General features: G+C 49.1%; 1 protein-coding gene across 2 annotated transcripts in view; it reads left to right on the top strand.

Moving 5' to 3' along the window:
• IREB2 (iron responsive element binding protein 2) overlaps nucleotides 1–17,464 on the top strand; it is a 175,600-nt gene that overhangs the window by 109,939 nt on the left and 48,197 nt on the right. For both annotated transcript variants that reach the window (XM_075345495.1, XM_075345494.1), the window contains exons 13-14: nucleotides 11,695–11,854; nucleotides 14,206–14,341. In XM_075345495.1, the coding sequence (XP_075201610.1) occupies nucleotides 11,695–11,854; nucleotides 14,206–14,341 (296 nt within the window). The remainder of the gene's footprint in view (nucleotides 1–11,694; nucleotides 11,855–14,205; nucleotides 14,342–17,464) is intronic.

Here is a 17,464-nt window from a genome sequence, read left to right as displayed (position 1 = left end):
CCTTCGGGTTAGCCACGGCCCCTCGGGTATTCACCAAGGTCACGGCGGCAGTGATTGCGGTCCTGCACCTCCAGGGGTTAGCAGTGCTTCCTTATCTGGACGACCTTCTGGTCAAGGGTCCATCCAGCGCAGACTGTCAGCGGAGTGTTTCGCTCACTCTCGCCACCCTAGCCCAATTCGGGTGGATTGTCAATCTTCCCAAATCCACTCTGACTCCGACCCAGAGTCTCACGTACCTAGGGATGCAGTTCGAGACTTTGCCGGCACTTGTGAAGTTGCCCTTAATCAAACAGCAGTCTCTCCGGCTAGCGGTGCGCTCTCTCCTGAGGCCCCGCTGTTATTCCCTCAGGCGCCTGATGCAGGTGCTGGGTCAAATGGTGGCTTCCATGGAGGCGGTTCCCTTTGCCCAGTTCAATCTACGTCCTCTGCAGCTGGACATTCTCCGCTGTTGGGACAAGCGGCTTTCATCCTTACAGAGGTTAGTGGCTCTGTCGCCACGGACCAGGAGCTCTCTTCAGTGGTGGCTTCGACCCCTCTCCCTGTCCCAAGGGCGCTCCTTCCTGACTCCGTCCTGGGTGATTCTCACCACGGATGCCAGCCTATCCGGCTGGGGAGCGGTACATCTCCACCACAGAGCACAGGGCACTTGGACTCCGTCCGAGTCAGCCCTTTCAATCAATGTGCTGGAAACCAGAGCTGTGCTTCTAGCTCTCCTAGCCTTTCACCACCTGTTGGCGGGCAGGCACATTCGAGTCCAGTCAGACAACGCGACAGCGGTTGCCTACATCAATCACCAAGGCGGGACATGCAGCCGCCTGGCAATGTTGGAGGTCCAATGCATTCTTCAATGGGCGGAGGACTCCAAGTCCACCATATCCGCAGTCCACATCCCTGGCGTAGAAAACTGGGAGGCAGATTATCTCAGCCGTCAATCCTTGGACGGTGGCGAGTGGTCCCTGCACCCGGCAGTGTTTCAGTCAATCTGCCGCAAGTGGGGCACTCCGGACGTGGACCTAATGGCATCCCGACACAACAACAAGGTTCCGGTTTACGTGGCTCGCTCCCACGATCCTCAGTCTTCGCCGCGGACGCTCTGGTTCAAGACTGGTCCCAGTTTCGTCTGTCCTACGTGTTTCCCCCTCTAGCTCTCTTGCCCAGAGTCCTGCGCAATATCAGAATGGAGGGCCATCGAGTCATCCTCATTGCACCGGACTGGCCCAGGCGAGCTTGGTATCCGGACCTGCTCCAACTGTCCGTGGAGATGCCGTGGCATCTTCCGGACCGTCCAGACCTGCTCTCGCAAGGTCCGTTTTTCCGCCCGAATTCTGCGGCACTCAAATTGACGGCGTGGCTCTTGAGTCCTGGATTTTGACGGCTTCTGGTATTCCTCCTGAAGTCCTCTCCACTATGACTCGGGCCCGTAAGTCTTCCTCCGTCAAGATCTATCACAGGACTTGGAAAATTTTCCTGTCCTGGTGTCGCTCTTCCGGCCATTCTCCTTGGCCATTCTCGTTGCCGACCCTGCTTTCTTTTTTACAGTCCGGTCTGCAGCTAGGACTGTCCCTCAACTCTCTCAAGGGACAAGTCTCAGCTCTATCAGTGCTGTTCCAGCGGCGTCTCGCCCGGCTGGCTCAGGTCCGCACCTTCATGCAAGGTGCGTCTCACATCATTCCGCCTTATCGGCGGCCCTTGGATCCCTGGGACCTTAACTTGGTCCTCACGGTATTGCAGAAACCCCCTTTCGAGCCCCTTAGGGAGGTTTCTTTGTATCGTCTTTCTCAAAAGGTGGCCTTTCTAGTTGCAATAACTTCTCTCAGGAGAGTCTCTGATTTGGCTGCGCTCTCCTCGGAGTCACCTTTTTTGGTTTTTCACCAAGACAAGGTAGTTCTCCGTCCGACCCCGGACTTTCTTCCTAAGGTGGTCTCTCCCTTCCACCTTAACCAGGATATTTCCTTGCCTTCCTTCTGTCCGGCCCCTGTTCATCGCTTTGAGAAAGCGCTGCATACTCTAGATCTGGTGCGTGCTCTCCGGATTTATGTGTCTCGCACCGCTGCGCTTAGGCGGTGCACCTCTCTTTTTGTGCTAACCACAGGGCGGCGCAAGGGTCTCTCTGCTTCTAAGCCGACCTTGGATTAGATCGACCATTTCGGACGCCTACCAGAGTACTCAGGTGCCTCCCCCGCCGGGGATCAAAGCACACTCGACCAGAGCTGTCGGTGCCTCTTGGGCTTTTAGGCACCAGGCTACGGCTCAACAAGTCTGTCAGGCTGCCACTTGGACTAGCCTGCATACCTTTTTGAAGCACTACCAAGTGCATGCTCATGCTTCGGCAGATGCGAGCTTGGGCAGACGCATCCTTCAGGCGGCTGTCGCCCACTTGTGAAGTTAGGCTCCGCCTACTTCTTAGTTTTTTCTGTTAATTCCCACCCAGGGACAACTTTGGAACGTCCCATGGTCTGGGTCTCCCAAAGGAACGATAAAAGAGAATTTTGTTACTTACCGTAAATTTTTTCTTATAGTTCCGTATTGGGAGACCCAGCACCCTCCCTGTTGCCTGTTGGCAATTTTCTTGTTCCGTGTGTTATCACCGACTGTTGTCGTGGACAGAGTCTCCGGTTGTTCCGGTTCTTACTTGGTTTTACTTGTGGGTGGCTATTCTCCTTCAGCTTTTGCACTAAACTGGCTAGGACTGGCTACCAGGGGGTGTATAAGCTCAGAGGGAGGAGCTACACTTTTTAGTGTAGTACTTTGTGTGTCCTCCGGAGGCAGAAGCTAAACACCCATGGTCTGGGTCTCCCAATACGGAACTATAAGAAAAAGAATTTACGGTAAGTAACACAATTCTCTTTTTTTCGGTTTTATAAGATGCGTCGGATTAGAAGATGCACCCCAAATTCAGAGGAAAAAAAGTGGGGAAAAAAATGGGGTCCTTTTTATAATCCGGTGGTTGAGCAGGATCATAGGAGGCAGGGGTGGTGGGTGTCCCAGAAACTGTAGGTTGTGCTGGGGCTGCAGTGGAGGCTGGGGATCGGGCAGCTGTGCCGGGGCTTGGGCTGCGGCAGCTGTGGGCAGTGAGGGCTTCAAAAAAATGGCGCTCGCAGTCAGCACAGATTTGAGCTCTCGGCTCAATGGCAAGCTGAGATCTCATCTGCGCAAGTGCCACCTCCGGGCTCCATTTTCCTAATGTCCACTGCTGGGAGATCAATGGGCCGGAGTCAGCGCGTGTGCAGATGAGCGCTTGAACCAAGAGCTAAATCTGCACATGCGACGACTCCAGGTGGCATTATTTGATGTCCTCACCACCCACCTCGCAGTGCCAGTCCAGCCACTAAAGACTCAGCATCAGCCGCCGGAGACCCCACACAGCCGCACCAGAACCCGCACCGCAGATCCCGCAAAGCCATATCAGCACCAGCCCAGCCACCGAGCCACAGCATTCCCCCGGCCTCTTGCGACCCCCCTCTCCACCACAGTGGTAAGCTACATTCAGGTTATAAGACGCACCCCTCACTTTCCTTCGATATTTTTCAAAGGAAAAGTGCATCCTGTAATCCGAAAAACACGGTATACATTTTGTCATTAATAACCAACAATGTTGTGTGTACTGAGGAAATCATCCAGCCCTTCTTTGGCAGCGTTATACAATGTATAAGGGGAGAAAGCTGTCAATCAGTGGTGTGAGTGGGGTTATACAGAGCTCAGCATTCAGAGAACTGCTAAATCTGCAGCAGATAAAATACTGATTTATCAAAATGACAGCAGACAGCCCAGTATGTGACACATTGCTGTAATCGGGGTCTCTGCCCTTACATCATGCTGCTCTCAGAGGGGGTAGCAAAAACCTGGTGACAGATTCTCTTTAAAATCACTGGGGGCTGGTACATTTGTGTGCATCATATTTTTTGAACGTTTTGCACATGAATTTTGTTAATGTTCTTCCAAAAGGAACAGACGAACAGAATGCGCACATGGAAATGTGAACATAGCCTAAAACGGTTATCAAGTTTTTTTAGATAGCACATTTCATTCAGTACTTTAAAAAGTGTAACTTTTATAAAAACATTTTGTTTATTTGATATACATATATATCTACAAGAGACCCAAGACTCTTGCACATGTATAGCCTCTAGGGAAGCTCAAAATGAAAGACAAAAACTAATGATAGTTGGGACTCTAATAATAGTCCTATATGGTTTTGGACCTATTCTGAAAGACAAGACTGACAATATCTCCTCCGCACTCGAGCTAGAAGGCATGAGGATGGGATTACACCTGTAGCAGGGTCCGATGATAAAATGATACATTTGCTCTGGGGCATTTTGCACACTGACCCAGATCTAAAGGATGTTATTCCACCCACTCCCTCTATTACTTTCAGTAGGGGTCGTTCTGTGAAGGATCTCCAGGTACTAGGGGCATTGTCATGGTCCTAAAAGATGGAGATAATGTAAATATTGCAGAATACCACTTTTGCTAACCGTAAAACACACTATACAAAGACCAAAATTCCTACTATAAAATGCTAGAAGGCCTGCAATGCAGTGCTCCTTCCGGCATGTGCACTGGATCATGGTGGATGTGACGTATTGCATCCTTCCCAGTGCTGCGTTCTACCTGGAGCGCATAGACGTCTGTCAGTGGCACGAAAACGTATGACCTGATGTCCTTTAGGCGTTAGCGTGGAGGGTGCAATACTAATATTTGGATAATTTTCTTGATAGAATTGTTTGGGGTTTTTTTCATGAAGGGAACTGTAGGTGTGTTTTTTGTTTTTTGGGGTTTTTTTCCCCCGTTAAGGTGAACTTTTTAAAGGGAATCTGTCACGTCATTTTTCTGTATTAAACTGCCCCCAACGTCTTGTTAGTGCTGCAATGTGCGTTACTAACATTCTGTTCTCAAACACCGGGTCCCAGTATTCATCTAAAAAAAAAAAAGAAAACACTTTTTATCTTTAGGTGAAGGCATCACAGACCTTCTTTCAGTCATTGGGGTGGTGCTTTGTTTCGTTTGTCATGGTCACTGCAATCTCCAAGTAAATCCTGTTCTTCGCACTGACAATCAGCGCCCCAGGCTGGATGTACGTCCTCATAATAATTAAAACCTAAAAATAGACATACAAAAGTCAGAAAAATTTAAAATACTAAAGGTATAAGTGATAACAAAACACTTTTGTGTGAGTAGTACAAAGCAATGCAGTTACCTTAAGTGCAATTAAGGTAAAGCTAAAATATCAAGGTCTGTGTAAGCTAAAACCCTTTAAAATACATACAGGTAAATCCAGGATCGTGATCTGTCATGAGTTCACGTAATGCCCAGTGCGTGGCGGTATTTTCATTAATACTGAGCCTTGCACCTTTTCTATACAGGTCTTAACATATATGTCCTTAATAATAAAAAAAAAACACTCTTGTAATTCAGTAAAACGAAGTCCTAGGAGTAGAGTTGATCGGACGGCCAATAATCCGGTACCGGCGGATCACTGCCAGATTTAAAAAAAAAAAAAAAAAAAGTCCGATCCGCTCCGGAATCCGGTGCCCATAAAAGTCAATGGGGACCAGAATCCGGAAGTTAAAAACGTTTGTGGAGGGGCTAGGAGCGAGCGCAACATACTCACCGAGGCGCTCTCATGGCGGCACACTCCTTCCGGGTCACGCTGTTACCTTCCGGAGCCGACAATTCAGTATTCATTGTTTTCCCCTCCCACCAGCACGTGTTGGTTGCAGCTAGACACGCCCCCACCCTGAGTATTAGCTAACTGCAACCAATCACAGGCGCCAGGACAGCCGGTGGGCGGGGAAAGCAGTAGTGTCTGTCGGTCAGTTCACGGTGGTAAACACTCGGCAGCACAGGTATAGCGCGTGGCTGCAGCTCCAGCTGTCGTGCTGTATCTGTGCTGTTTTATGTATACAGTGCCCAGAGTCACACGTGCGAGGCTTTGCCGGGTGCTGCCATAGCAGACTCGCGTGAGCCCCTCGCATGTGTCATTCCGGTGAAGGTAAAACCAAAAAAAAAAAGACGTGCGGTTCCCCCTATTTTCATCCCCAGCCAAGATGATGCCGGCTGGGGGCTGGTATTCCAGCCCGCAGCCGCCCGGTAGTGCCACATCTATTAGATGTGACCATACCAGTGTGCGATACTGGCTCTTCCTGCAGGCGTGATGCAGTGCCAGTTGGGGTAATAGCAGGGGTTAATAACAGCACACAGCTGCTACTAAACCCTAGCTTTGTGTGATGGCACAAGCGTCTATCAGATACCTGCATCACACAAACCTGTAAGTGACAGTAAATAAACACAGACAGAGAAAAATCCTTTTTTCCCCAGACGCCTCATTGGGGGACACAGGACCATGGGTTGTTATGCTGCCTATCCATCGGAGGACACGAAGTAAGTAGATGCAAAAGCATAGCTCCTCCTCTGCAGTATACACCCCCTGGCCAGGCCAGGCAACCTCAGTTTTAGCTTCGTGTCTGTAAGAGGCACATCTTTCAAGGTTTTGTTATTTTTTGAGGGCGACTGTTTCCTTTTGGGACCGATCTCCCAATACCATCAACGGGCGGGAACGCGGAGTGCTGCCTCCACGTACCCCCTCCTGCGACGCTGGATCCTGGGCTTCCTTTTACTGGACCACTGGTCCCACAGACACCGATTTTCCAGAGCCCAGGGCAGAGGCACAATTCCTCAGTCCCTCTTTGCAGGCTCTGAGTTGAACATGGCACCTGTGTGGCCGGACACAGCAAGCTGACTCTGCTATTTTCACTGCCTGGACTGAGGCAGTGTTGAGGTGAGATCCCCCCCTGACTGGTTTCCCAGACAAAGGGAGAAAAGACGGTGCAGAAAGTCCCTTGCTGATTGCAAGGAGGAGAGCCCCAGGGATCCTGAACACACAGTGTTAATTTTTTTCTCTAGCTGCGTGCTGGCTGGAGGAGGGGGGGAAAGTCCCTCGCTGTTTGCAGAGAATTCTGCACAGATAATTTTACCGGTGGCGGGGGGAGGGCCCAGAGCTCAGGAACTCACACTGTTTATTTGCTCTAGCTGCGTGCTCTGATTGCAGGAAAGCCGGCAGAGATTATCCTTCGGTGACAAGCGGTGTGCTGACTGGAGGGAGATGTCACAGAAGCTCCCTTCCCGCCGTTTTTTGCTACCGACAGCAGGGGGGCACACTGACTTATTCTTGGCGCTCTTTTAGCTCTAAGCCCCGCCCCCGTGGCAGCGATAAGCCCCGCCCCCCCAGGAAAGCGTGCGAAGATCTCCACAGAGCTTACTCCTTCGTGAGGACGCAGGGCCATCGGCTGATTCTGGTGAGGTACTTGCTTCACTTGTATTCAGTGTCCACTGCCTGCCGCGCTGAGCTACCACGGAAACGCACCTCTTCTCTCTGTGGTTCCTGTGCCCCTATAGCTCCCCAAGGCCACCACCACCGCAACAGTCAGCCCAGAGCCTAGGGCTCCCAGCCCACCGGAATGGGCACAGTTTCTGTCCCAATCCATGGAAAAACTGTCACAGAACCTGGTGCTGGCTATGCAATGTCGTCCTCCACACCCTTCTGGGTGCCTGGACGGGAATGCAGCCTGAGGATACCCCTATGGAGGATCCTTCTGAGGTAATCCGGGCACATGCTTCACCGGTTGCAGGGATCAGGAAAAGAGCACACGGCCGGGTGTCTCCAGCACTCTCTCATGGCCCCCAGGGCTCTCCCTTGGGAGCACACAGGGCAGGCTCTCCCACACGCTTCACGGCTTCTGAAGAGCTGGAGGAGGGAGAATGCTGTTTATACCAAGAGGATTCCTTGGTTTCATCCTCCACAGATAATCAAACTGCAATAGACTCCCTTATAGCAGCAATCAACCAAACTGCATGTGGAAGATCCCCCATCCACTACCAGTGACCATGCGGTCTCCTTTAAGAGGGCAAGAAAACTCCAAAAGGTTTTTCGCTGTTCACCCAGAGTTTCAGGATATCCTCACAAAGCAAAGGGAGAAGCCGGACAGGCGCTTCGGTAACCGAAAACTCATGGAGTCCCGGTACCCTTTTGCCTCACCTGCCCCTAAGGGCTGGGCCGATCCGCCCTCGGTCGACCCCCCCCCCCCCTCGGTCTCCCGCCTTGCCACAAAGACGCACCTGTCTTTACCCGATGGTTCCTCCATCAAGGACCCGACAGACAGACAGGTGGAGCACCTCGCCCGCTCTGCTTTTTGAGGCTGCGGGTTCCTCCCTCTCGCCCTCCTTTGCCTCTGTGTGGCGATCTCTGTCTGGGCAGAATCCCTTAACACTTCGTTTGAGGAATCCCAGTTCACTCATACCTTCACAGAGATAACAGCTCAAATGCCGCTGCGGCAGAGTACCTCATGCAGGCCTCCATGGACGCTGCTACCTGCGCAGCGTTTGCCGCCTCAAATACCATAGCCATCCGTAGAGCTCTCTGGCTCTGACAATGGCGAGCGGACTCTGCCTCCAAGAAGTCTCACACGTGCCTTCCCTTTTTTTCCAGACCGATTGTTTGGCGAACGTCTGGACAAGCTCATTTCTGACGCCACGGGAGGAAAGAGTACCTCCCTCCCCCAGCTGAAGTTCAGGACGACCTTCACCAGACGTCCACAGTCCTCGTTCCGCTCCTTTCGGAACTCATTGGTTGGTCGACATCCCGTGCTGTCCCCGTCACCTGCCGCAGACTACGCAGGGACCGACCTTCTTGGCTCTCCCCGAAACCCACTTCGTCATGGCAGCCTAGACCGAAACAGTCCAGGACTAGGGAGACTAGTCCACGACGTTTTCCCCCCTCATGACTCCTTCGGCGCCCCGGAAGACACACTTATTGTAGGTCGACTGCGGCTCTTTCAACACATCTGGGCTGCCGCCACAGACGACAATTGGGTGCGAGACCTTGTGTCTTCCGGTTACCACATAGAATTTCAGACCTGACCCCCAAGTCGGTTCTTTCTCTCAAACCCCCCAAAAGACTTGAAAACGACGCAAAGATTTTTTTTCTCAGCAATCCACTCGCTCCAAACCGCAAGAGTGATAATACCTGTCCCGGACGACGAGAAGTTCAGAGGTTTTTATTCCAACCTCTTTGTGGTCCCCAAAAAGGATGGGTCAGTTCGACCCATCCTGGACCTCAAACACCTAAACAAACATGTGCACGTACGGAGATTCAGAATGGAGTCCCTAAGGTCCATTATTGCATCCATGGTCGAAGGGGAATTCCTCGCCTCCATAGACATCAAGGACGAATACCTGCACATACCCATCGCCCCAGATCACCAAAAGTTCCTCCGCTTCGCAGTTCAGGACTCTCACTTTCAATTCGGAGCTCTACCCTTCGGCCTTGCCACTGCACCAAGGGTCTTCACCAAAGTCATGGCGGCCGCCATGAGCGTCCTTCACGCCAGGGGAATAGTCGTTCTCCCTTACTTGGACGACCTCCTCATCAAGGCCCCCTCCTTCCGTGACTGCTCAACCAGCGTACAGATCACCGTGGACACACTATCCCGCATAGGGTGGCTAGTGAATCTAGACAAATCATCCCCGATCCCATCACGATCCATCACCTTCCTCGGCATGTCCGTGGACACCCGTCGGGGCTTGATCTACATGACCCCCCTCCCCTTGGCCAAGGCGATCGCTCTTCAACGAGCGTTACGCTGCCTTCTACGTCCTCCGTCTCGCTCCATTCGATTCAGCATGAAGGTGCTCGGCAGGATGATGGCGGCTATGGAAGCAGTATCCTTTGCTCAACTGCACCTCCGCCCACTGCAGCTAGCCCTTCTAGCGGCCTGGGACAAGAGCTCCTTCTCCCTGGACAGACATCTTCACCTGACGCCTTCAGTCAGGTGCGCACTCCGCTGGTGGCTTCGGTCCTCATCCCTATCGAAGGGGAGATCTTTTCTCCCAGTGAACTGGCTGGTCCTGACCACGGACGCCAGCTTCCTAGGCTGGGGAGCAGTGTACCGGCACCACACTGCTCAAGGACGTTGGGCGCCCCAGAAGTCTTCCCTACCCATAAACATCCTGGAAATCCGCGCGATCTTCCTCGCGCTCAGGACGTTCTCCCCTCTGCTAGCGGGTTGTCAAATTCGAGTCCAATCGGACAATGTGACAGCTGTAGCCTATATCAATCGGCAGGGGGGCGACCGCTGGAGATTCCCACGGTCCTTCATCTGTGATCGCAGGTAACCTGACCTCAGGTGGAGGTCACGGAGTTCAGACCTGCATCTCCTAGCAGAAAAATCGCAGTTTCTTTAGCCAATAGATGCAGATTTTGTGCTGAAATTTTTATACCATATTCCTGCATCCAATCTACACCTCCTGGCAAAAAAAAAAACGCGGTGTTTTGGCAGAATGTTTTTGCCGTGGTTATTTTGCCGTGACTTTTGCCGTGTTTTTTTGCCAGGAGGTGCACATTTGGTACTGACCCGCTGTGGTGAGTGCTGCTGTCTGAACATGAGCGTGCATGTACCTAGAAACACATGCACGCTCCTGTCAGACGTTTGCAGCTGTTCTGCTATGTCAGACTCGCGGGAGTTCCTCACAAGTGTGACTGCAGCATAGAAAAAAAACGCTTGCTTTTTTTTTTTTTTTTTTTAAATAAAAAAAAAAAAAAAAAAAGACGTGCGGTTCCCCCAGTTTTCATCCCCAGCCATGATCACACCGGCTGGGGGCTGGTATATCCTCAGCCCGCAGCCGCCCGGTATTGCCGCATCTGTTAGATGTGACCATACCGGTGTGTGAAAACCGGCTCTTCCCGGAGGCGTGATGCGGTGCCAGTCAGGTTAATAGCAGGGGTTAATAGCGGCGCAGAGCTGCTGCTAAACCCTAGCTTTGTGTGGTGGCACAGGCATCTATCAGATACCTGCATCACGCAAACCTGTAAGTGACAGTAAATAGACAGAGAACAATCCTTTATTTGAAATAAAATACAAAACACACCCTGTTTCACCACTTTATTAAGCCCAAACATCCTGCAGCTCCGACGTAATCCACCGGAGAAGTCCCACGGCGACACATCCAGCACTGCTACATGTCAGAGCGAGCAACCATAGAGTACGGCTGCCCGCTCTGAGTGCAGCCTATTACTGAGCCGCGATGACCGTGGCAGAGACTGTCACAGGCTGGGGGGCGCGTCAGCCAGGAACCAATCACAGATGAGAGGACGGCCGGTGGGCAGGGAAAACACGGAAAGCTGTGTGATTGCGTGCACAGGAAGTGAAAGCGCGACCCGGAAGCAGTGTACCGCCATGACAGTCTCGGTAACGCTCATTTATTTATTGGGGGTTTTTTTTCATTTTTTTTAATTGCAGATTCCGGATGGTGCACCCGGAATCCCGCATCCGGCAATAGTGCTGAAACCGCTAGGATCCGGACGTTTACAGTCCGGGTCCGCTCAACACTACCTAGGAGTTAAAAATATCTAATTCCTGTTTGTGCGCAGTGTGTGTTTACTTTTTACGTATTGTGCACCACTCTGCTGTTATCTGACCGCTCATAAACCTCTTAGGGTCTGGTTGAAGTTAATGGAGACCAAGAAATCTATGGAGGCTACTAAAGATGCCCAGTAACTGTAATCACCCTACTTCTGTACTACTTACATATGGTGTATTATTTGTATCTATTGAAATCATTAAAAAAAAAAATCACCAAATCATTTTTTTTCCTCCTAATATATTTTCTTTTTGCAATTTGGGACGATCTTGTCAGGTGGGAATGAGAGGATTCCAAATCCCCGCTGAGAGGCAGAAGGTGGAGGTGCCGGTTACATGTGGAAGATCGGAGTACATGTTGTCACACGGCTGTGTTCTCATTGCTGCTGTAATCAGCTGTACCAACAACTGCAACCCTTCTGTCATGCTGACTGCAGGTAGTGTGACATTTTACATCTGCTCTTCTGGTGGGACCTTTGTAACCCTGGGACTATGTGCACACGTTGCTTTTTTGTGTGCAAATTTTCTGCACATAAAGCGTGTTTTGGCAGAAAAAACTCAGAAGAAGAAAAACGCTCCTTTTTTATTGCTTTTGTGGGTTTTTTTTTTTTTTCCATACGTTCGTCTATTCATTGTTTTAGTCTTGGCGATCACGGGGTTCCTGCGCTGTACCCCCGCAATCGTTATCGGGTCTCCTGCTGATGTTACAGCAGGGAACCACAGTATAGTTTAAGCCCCTGAATGCTGCGATTGCAGCAATCAGGAGGCCGGGAGAGGGATTGCTTGCCTCTCCTTGTCGATCAGGTCCTTGTAATGCAATCACAGGGATCCGATCACTGCTATGGCAACCTTTGGTCATCACCATAACAACCCCGACTTGCTGAGCTACAAAGAGCCTCACACACCATGCTGTATGCATAGTGTGAGGTGAACTGACAGATATAATCCGCTGTAGTGATAAAGCATTGCAGTGGATTATAGAAAGCAGGGGAAAAAAAACTAAATCTGCAAGGAAAAAAGAAGCAGCATGTGCACAGCAAGTCAGGATTCCTTGCAGTATTCATTAAAATCTGCAAGGGAAAAAAAAAAAATGAGCGCAGAGCCTTGTACAGCTTTAATTGGACATTTCCCGCCGTGGCCATTTTCCATGTTTGCGTTTTTAATTTTTTTTTTTCCTCCCCTTCTTCCAAGAGACATAACATTTTTGTTGTTCTGCCCATATAGCTGTATGAGGGCTTGTTTTTTGCGGGACAAGTTTTATTTTTCAATGACGCCATCCATTCTACCACATAGTGTCCTGGAAAACAGAAAAAGTATTCCAAAAATGTTTTAATTACACAATTTTTGGGGCAACTTTTTTTTTTTTCTACCATGTTCACGATATGGTTAAATTAATGTGGCAATATGATTCACCAGGTCAATACAAATTCGTGGATGCCAAGGGGGTATGGTGTGGTGGGTGTTTTTTTTTTTTTTATTTACTTACATGGTGAAAAAAGTGGCACTTTAGCTGCCATTTTATTAAACTCATACCGTTCTCATATTTCGGGATCTGGGGTTCTGTGACAGCTTACTTGTTTGTACCCTGAGCTGTTGTTTTTAATTACACCATTTTTGTGTGGATGCGATGTTTGATCGCCATTTATTGCAGTGCTGCAGCAACCGAAAAAAACCTAATTCTGCCTTTTTTTTTCTCTTTTCTCATTATGCCTTTTACCAATCGGAGCAGTTTTTTTATATTGGGCATTTCTGAACTCGGCGATATCAAATTTGTGTTTTTATTTTTAATGGACAAATTTCAGGTGATTTGATCTTGTATTTTTTTATTTATTTTTTTTTAAAAAAAAAAAAAAAACAACTTTTTTCCCCACTTATTGTCTCTACGAGTCCTTTTTAAAGGGGATTTTAAGCTGCGATCATCTAAGCACTTGTGCTGTACAGCAGAAATACTGACTTCCTATGAGTGTCGGCTCGCAGCCGGCATTAACAGGAAGTTCGTAATAACAGACACAGGTCATCAGCTGACACCCGGCTGTTATAAGAGCCCATCGGCGCCCGTGATCACGCAATGGGGCCGTCGTTGAGACCAGAGGATAGAGCGCTCTCCGCCACCGGTGGATTTAACAGGCACAAACCACCTGTGTCTGTTAGTCACATACGCTGATTAGATTACCCAACATGTTCAGGGAAAGATGTGGGCTCAGTGTGTGAGCCTGTGTCAAAATCAGGGAGCCAATATAGGACATTCCAGTATGTGTCATGTCTGTAAGTACATACAAACTGCTCTAACATTCAATACTCTATGCACTGCAGTGGGGCTATGGTCAGGATGGTCTCTTCTCCTGTTCCCATCACTGTTTTGCTGCTGATGCACGTCTTTTCTGCTTTCACAGGGATAAAAATGAAAGTTGTTGTCTCGGTACAGACAACCCCCTGACATCTCTACCTGGCCTCATTTTTCCAAGGCAAAATCATTGCCAGTGGAAATTGTGGGCAGTTGGGCAGTATTACTACACGAGAGCCTCTACCCACCTCTGATGTTCATATGCCCTAATCAGTTCTATTGACTGGTTGCTGTCCTAAGAAAAGACCAAAGTATGGTCACGAGAAGTTGTAGACATGTTTTCTGGAGCCAGGAAAAGACAAACTGCATGTTAAGGTTGATTATAGAGAGATTTTTTTTTGCCTTTTCGCCCCAATAGAATATTTTTCACCTGTGCATGATATATATATGTAACAAAAAACTTATTTATGCAAAAACAAAATGTTCTGATGACCACACTCTCAGGCTTGTTGGCAAAAAAGGCTGCAGAAGCTGGACTCAAGGTGAAGCCGTACATAAGGACCAGCCTATCGCCGGGCAGTGGAACAGTCACACATTACCTCACTGCCAGTGGAGTGCTGCCCTTCTTGAACCAGCTGGGGTTAGTACAAGATGAACAATTCTAAAATGATGCTTTTTTTGCAACAGTTGATGTGGGACAGACAGCGTAATCATCTAGCTATAGAGCAATACTTCTAGCCAAAACTGAAATATTGCATTACATGTTTTATCTACTAACAGCGCCGAGTTACTGCAGCTGACACAGACTTATTCATGAGGAGAGTGCGCCTTCCTGATGATGTCTGCAGTGATTGACAGCAGGACCTGACTGGGGCTAAAAAGCAGCCCTGGAACACGGCCCACGTATAACGTCAACCAAACTTCACAAAATGCAGAGCAACACATGCATGACGTCATTTCTATGCTTCTCACACCACTCATTACTTACTTTTAAGGGCAATCTGGTGCTGCTATGCTCTGCTTTAGGCCGGGGTCACACGGGGATCTACTGCGATCCTCGCATGACACTCGGCTCATGCTGGCAGCACAGCAGGAGCCGAGTGTCATGCGAATGTCACTGCGACTGAGGTCTGATCATGCGATCAGACCTGAGCTGCGGTGGGCGGACCGGCTCTGCGGAGGGGAGAGAGGGATTGATCTTCCTTTTTCCTCTGTTGCCGGCTATTGCCTTTCTCGCCCTGCACTTGCGGTATACCGGTGTACTGCGAGTGCAGTGCGATTTTTCTCACCCCATTGACTTGAATGGGTGCGAGAGAAACCTGGATTACATTAGTCGCAGCATGCTGTGATTGTTTTCTCGGTCTGATTAGGGCTGAGAAAATAATTGCTCATGGGTGCTGACACACAGGTCCGAGTGGAATGCGTTGTTTTATCACATCTCACTCACTCTGATTTTCACGCCGTGTGTCTTAGGCCTTAAAAAGTGAGTTGCACTAATGTTGTGTCTGCACATACCTACCAAGACATATAAACAGAATGATACCCGCAGATTGTGAATATGTCCATACCCTGTCCGTACTACTATTCTACTGATGTCAAAAGCCCATGTCCCTACACGCTGACCAATCACTGAGGATTCTGTTAACTGGTACCCTCATATGATGATGGCGATCTACATGTGATACCTCTAGTAAAGAACAGCTAGAGATATCGTACTTCCTATATAGAACCTACATGACCCAGAAGCATAAAGCCTAGATGCAAAATCCTTTGTGTAGAAAATAACTGGACTATTAGCTCTATTATTAGAATACTGTTTGTGCTTAAAAAAAAAAAAAAAAGCTGCATTTTAAAACATCAGCAAAATAAGTGGGATTTCTGCTGAATTCTCATGCACATGCTGCTTTTTTTTCTTTTACATATTTTAACATCTGCGTGTTTGTTTGTTTTTTTTTTTGTTCAAATCTGCAGCATGTAATTTTTCGCTGTTTTTGCAGCTTTTTTTTTTATCCTTTCAAATTAATTCATAAAAACGCAGTGAAAAATGCATTTATGGTACGCTGTGTTTTCTGTATGAAGCATTTTTAGTGCAGCAAAAAACACTGCAAAAACTCAATGCTATTAGATGCACCAAGTATTACATGCTGCGCTGGCTAAACCCAGGACCTTTATCCTCAAGGTATTCTCTACCAAACGCTATTAACCCACTCAAATTTCCATATCCCAGGCACCCATCTTGAAGCGACTCTTGACTAAGACCCAGGCGGGGTCGAAACGTCGGAATGACTTCACAGTCGCCTCAATAAATTTGGAAAACTTTTTGCATCACAATCTGAGTGCAGTGAATTAATTATCTTGGATTGGCCCCACATACTGCAGACAGCCACAGTTTCACACTATACAGGTCCAGTAGGAAGCGGCATCAGTCTTAATGCAGCCACTACCTTAAACTTAGAGAACTTAACTGATGATTCCTGACTCTGCACAGTGTAGCCCGACTATACAGGAATGAGCTGTGGATTCCATTTCCATTTATTCTTTCAGCACTCCTAGTAGTCAATCTGCATAAGGCTATGTGCGCACGTGTGCGTATTGCATGCAGTTACGCTGCGTTCTGCACCACAGCGTAACTGCATGTGTCCTGCGTCCCCTGCACAGTCTGTGGAGATTGTGCAGGAGCCGTGCGCACGTGGCATATTAGAACGCAGCGATTCAGCTGCTGCCCGAATCGCACCGTTCTAAGAAGTGACATGTCACTTCTTTCGTGCGGTTTGCATGCTGTCTATAGGGAGAGGCAGCATGCAGAGCGCACGTTCTCTGCCGGCACCATGCGCTTCAGAACGGAGCTTTTCAGCTGCGCTCTGAAGCACACCTTTTAGGTGCGGTGCAGAGCGCACACGTGCGCACATACCCTAACATTTTCTGTGCTGTTTTGCCTAATAGACCTGTAGCTCCGCTTTAAAGGAAACCTGTCAGGTGCAATATGCACCCAAAGCCACGAGCAGTTCTGGCTGTATATTGCTAATCCCTGCCTAACCGTTCCAGCATCTAGTAGCATAGATAGACATCTTTACAAAAAGTATTTCTAAAGATCTTGTATCCTATGCTAATGAGGCCAGCGACTAGTCGCGAGGGCATTACTTCCCCTGGCTAGTCTGGCCCCTTAGCATGTTAGTAGTCTCCTCTGGGCGTGCTAACATGCTAATGAATGCGCAGCATCAGAGGACGGATGCGCTCACCTCTACTGCCATTGCGTCAAGAGTCCTGGATTTTGGCTGACCATGACCTCTAACCTTCGGCCATGCGCACTGCATGGGTTTGAAGCCAGGACTCGTACATCTGGCGGTCATGCGTACTCTGAAGCTGGGTGTACGAGTCCTGGCTTCAAATCCATGTAGTGCGCATGGTCGAAAGTCTGAGATCATGCTGAGACAAAATCCAGGACTCTGACGCAATGGTAGTAGAGGTGAGCACATCCGTCCTCTGAGGCTGCGCATTCATTAGCATGTTGGCACACCCAGAGGAGACTACTAACATGCTAAGGAGGCAGACTAGCCAGGGGAAGTAATGCCCTCGCGACTAGTCGCTTGCCTCATTAGCATAAGATAAAGGAATCTTTAGAAACAGTATTTCTAAAGATCTTGTATCTACGCTACTAGATACAGGGACAGTCAGGCAGGGATTAGCAATATTCACCCAGAACTGCTTGTGGTGCTGGGTGCATATTGCACCTGACAGGTTCACTATAACTGTTAACATCATG

This window comes from Anomaloglossus baeobatrachus, chromosome 4 (assembly GCF_048569485.1).
Source record: "Anomaloglossus baeobatrachus isolate aAnoBae1 chromosome 4, aAnoBae1.hap1, whole genome shotgun sequence".
NCBI lineage: Eukaryota > Metazoa > Chordata > Amphibia > Anura > Aromobatidae > Anomaloglossus > Anomaloglossus baeobatrachus.
The sequence above is the reverse complement of the archived record's forward strand: the minus strand, read 5'-3'. Positions and strand labels throughout refer to the sequence as shown.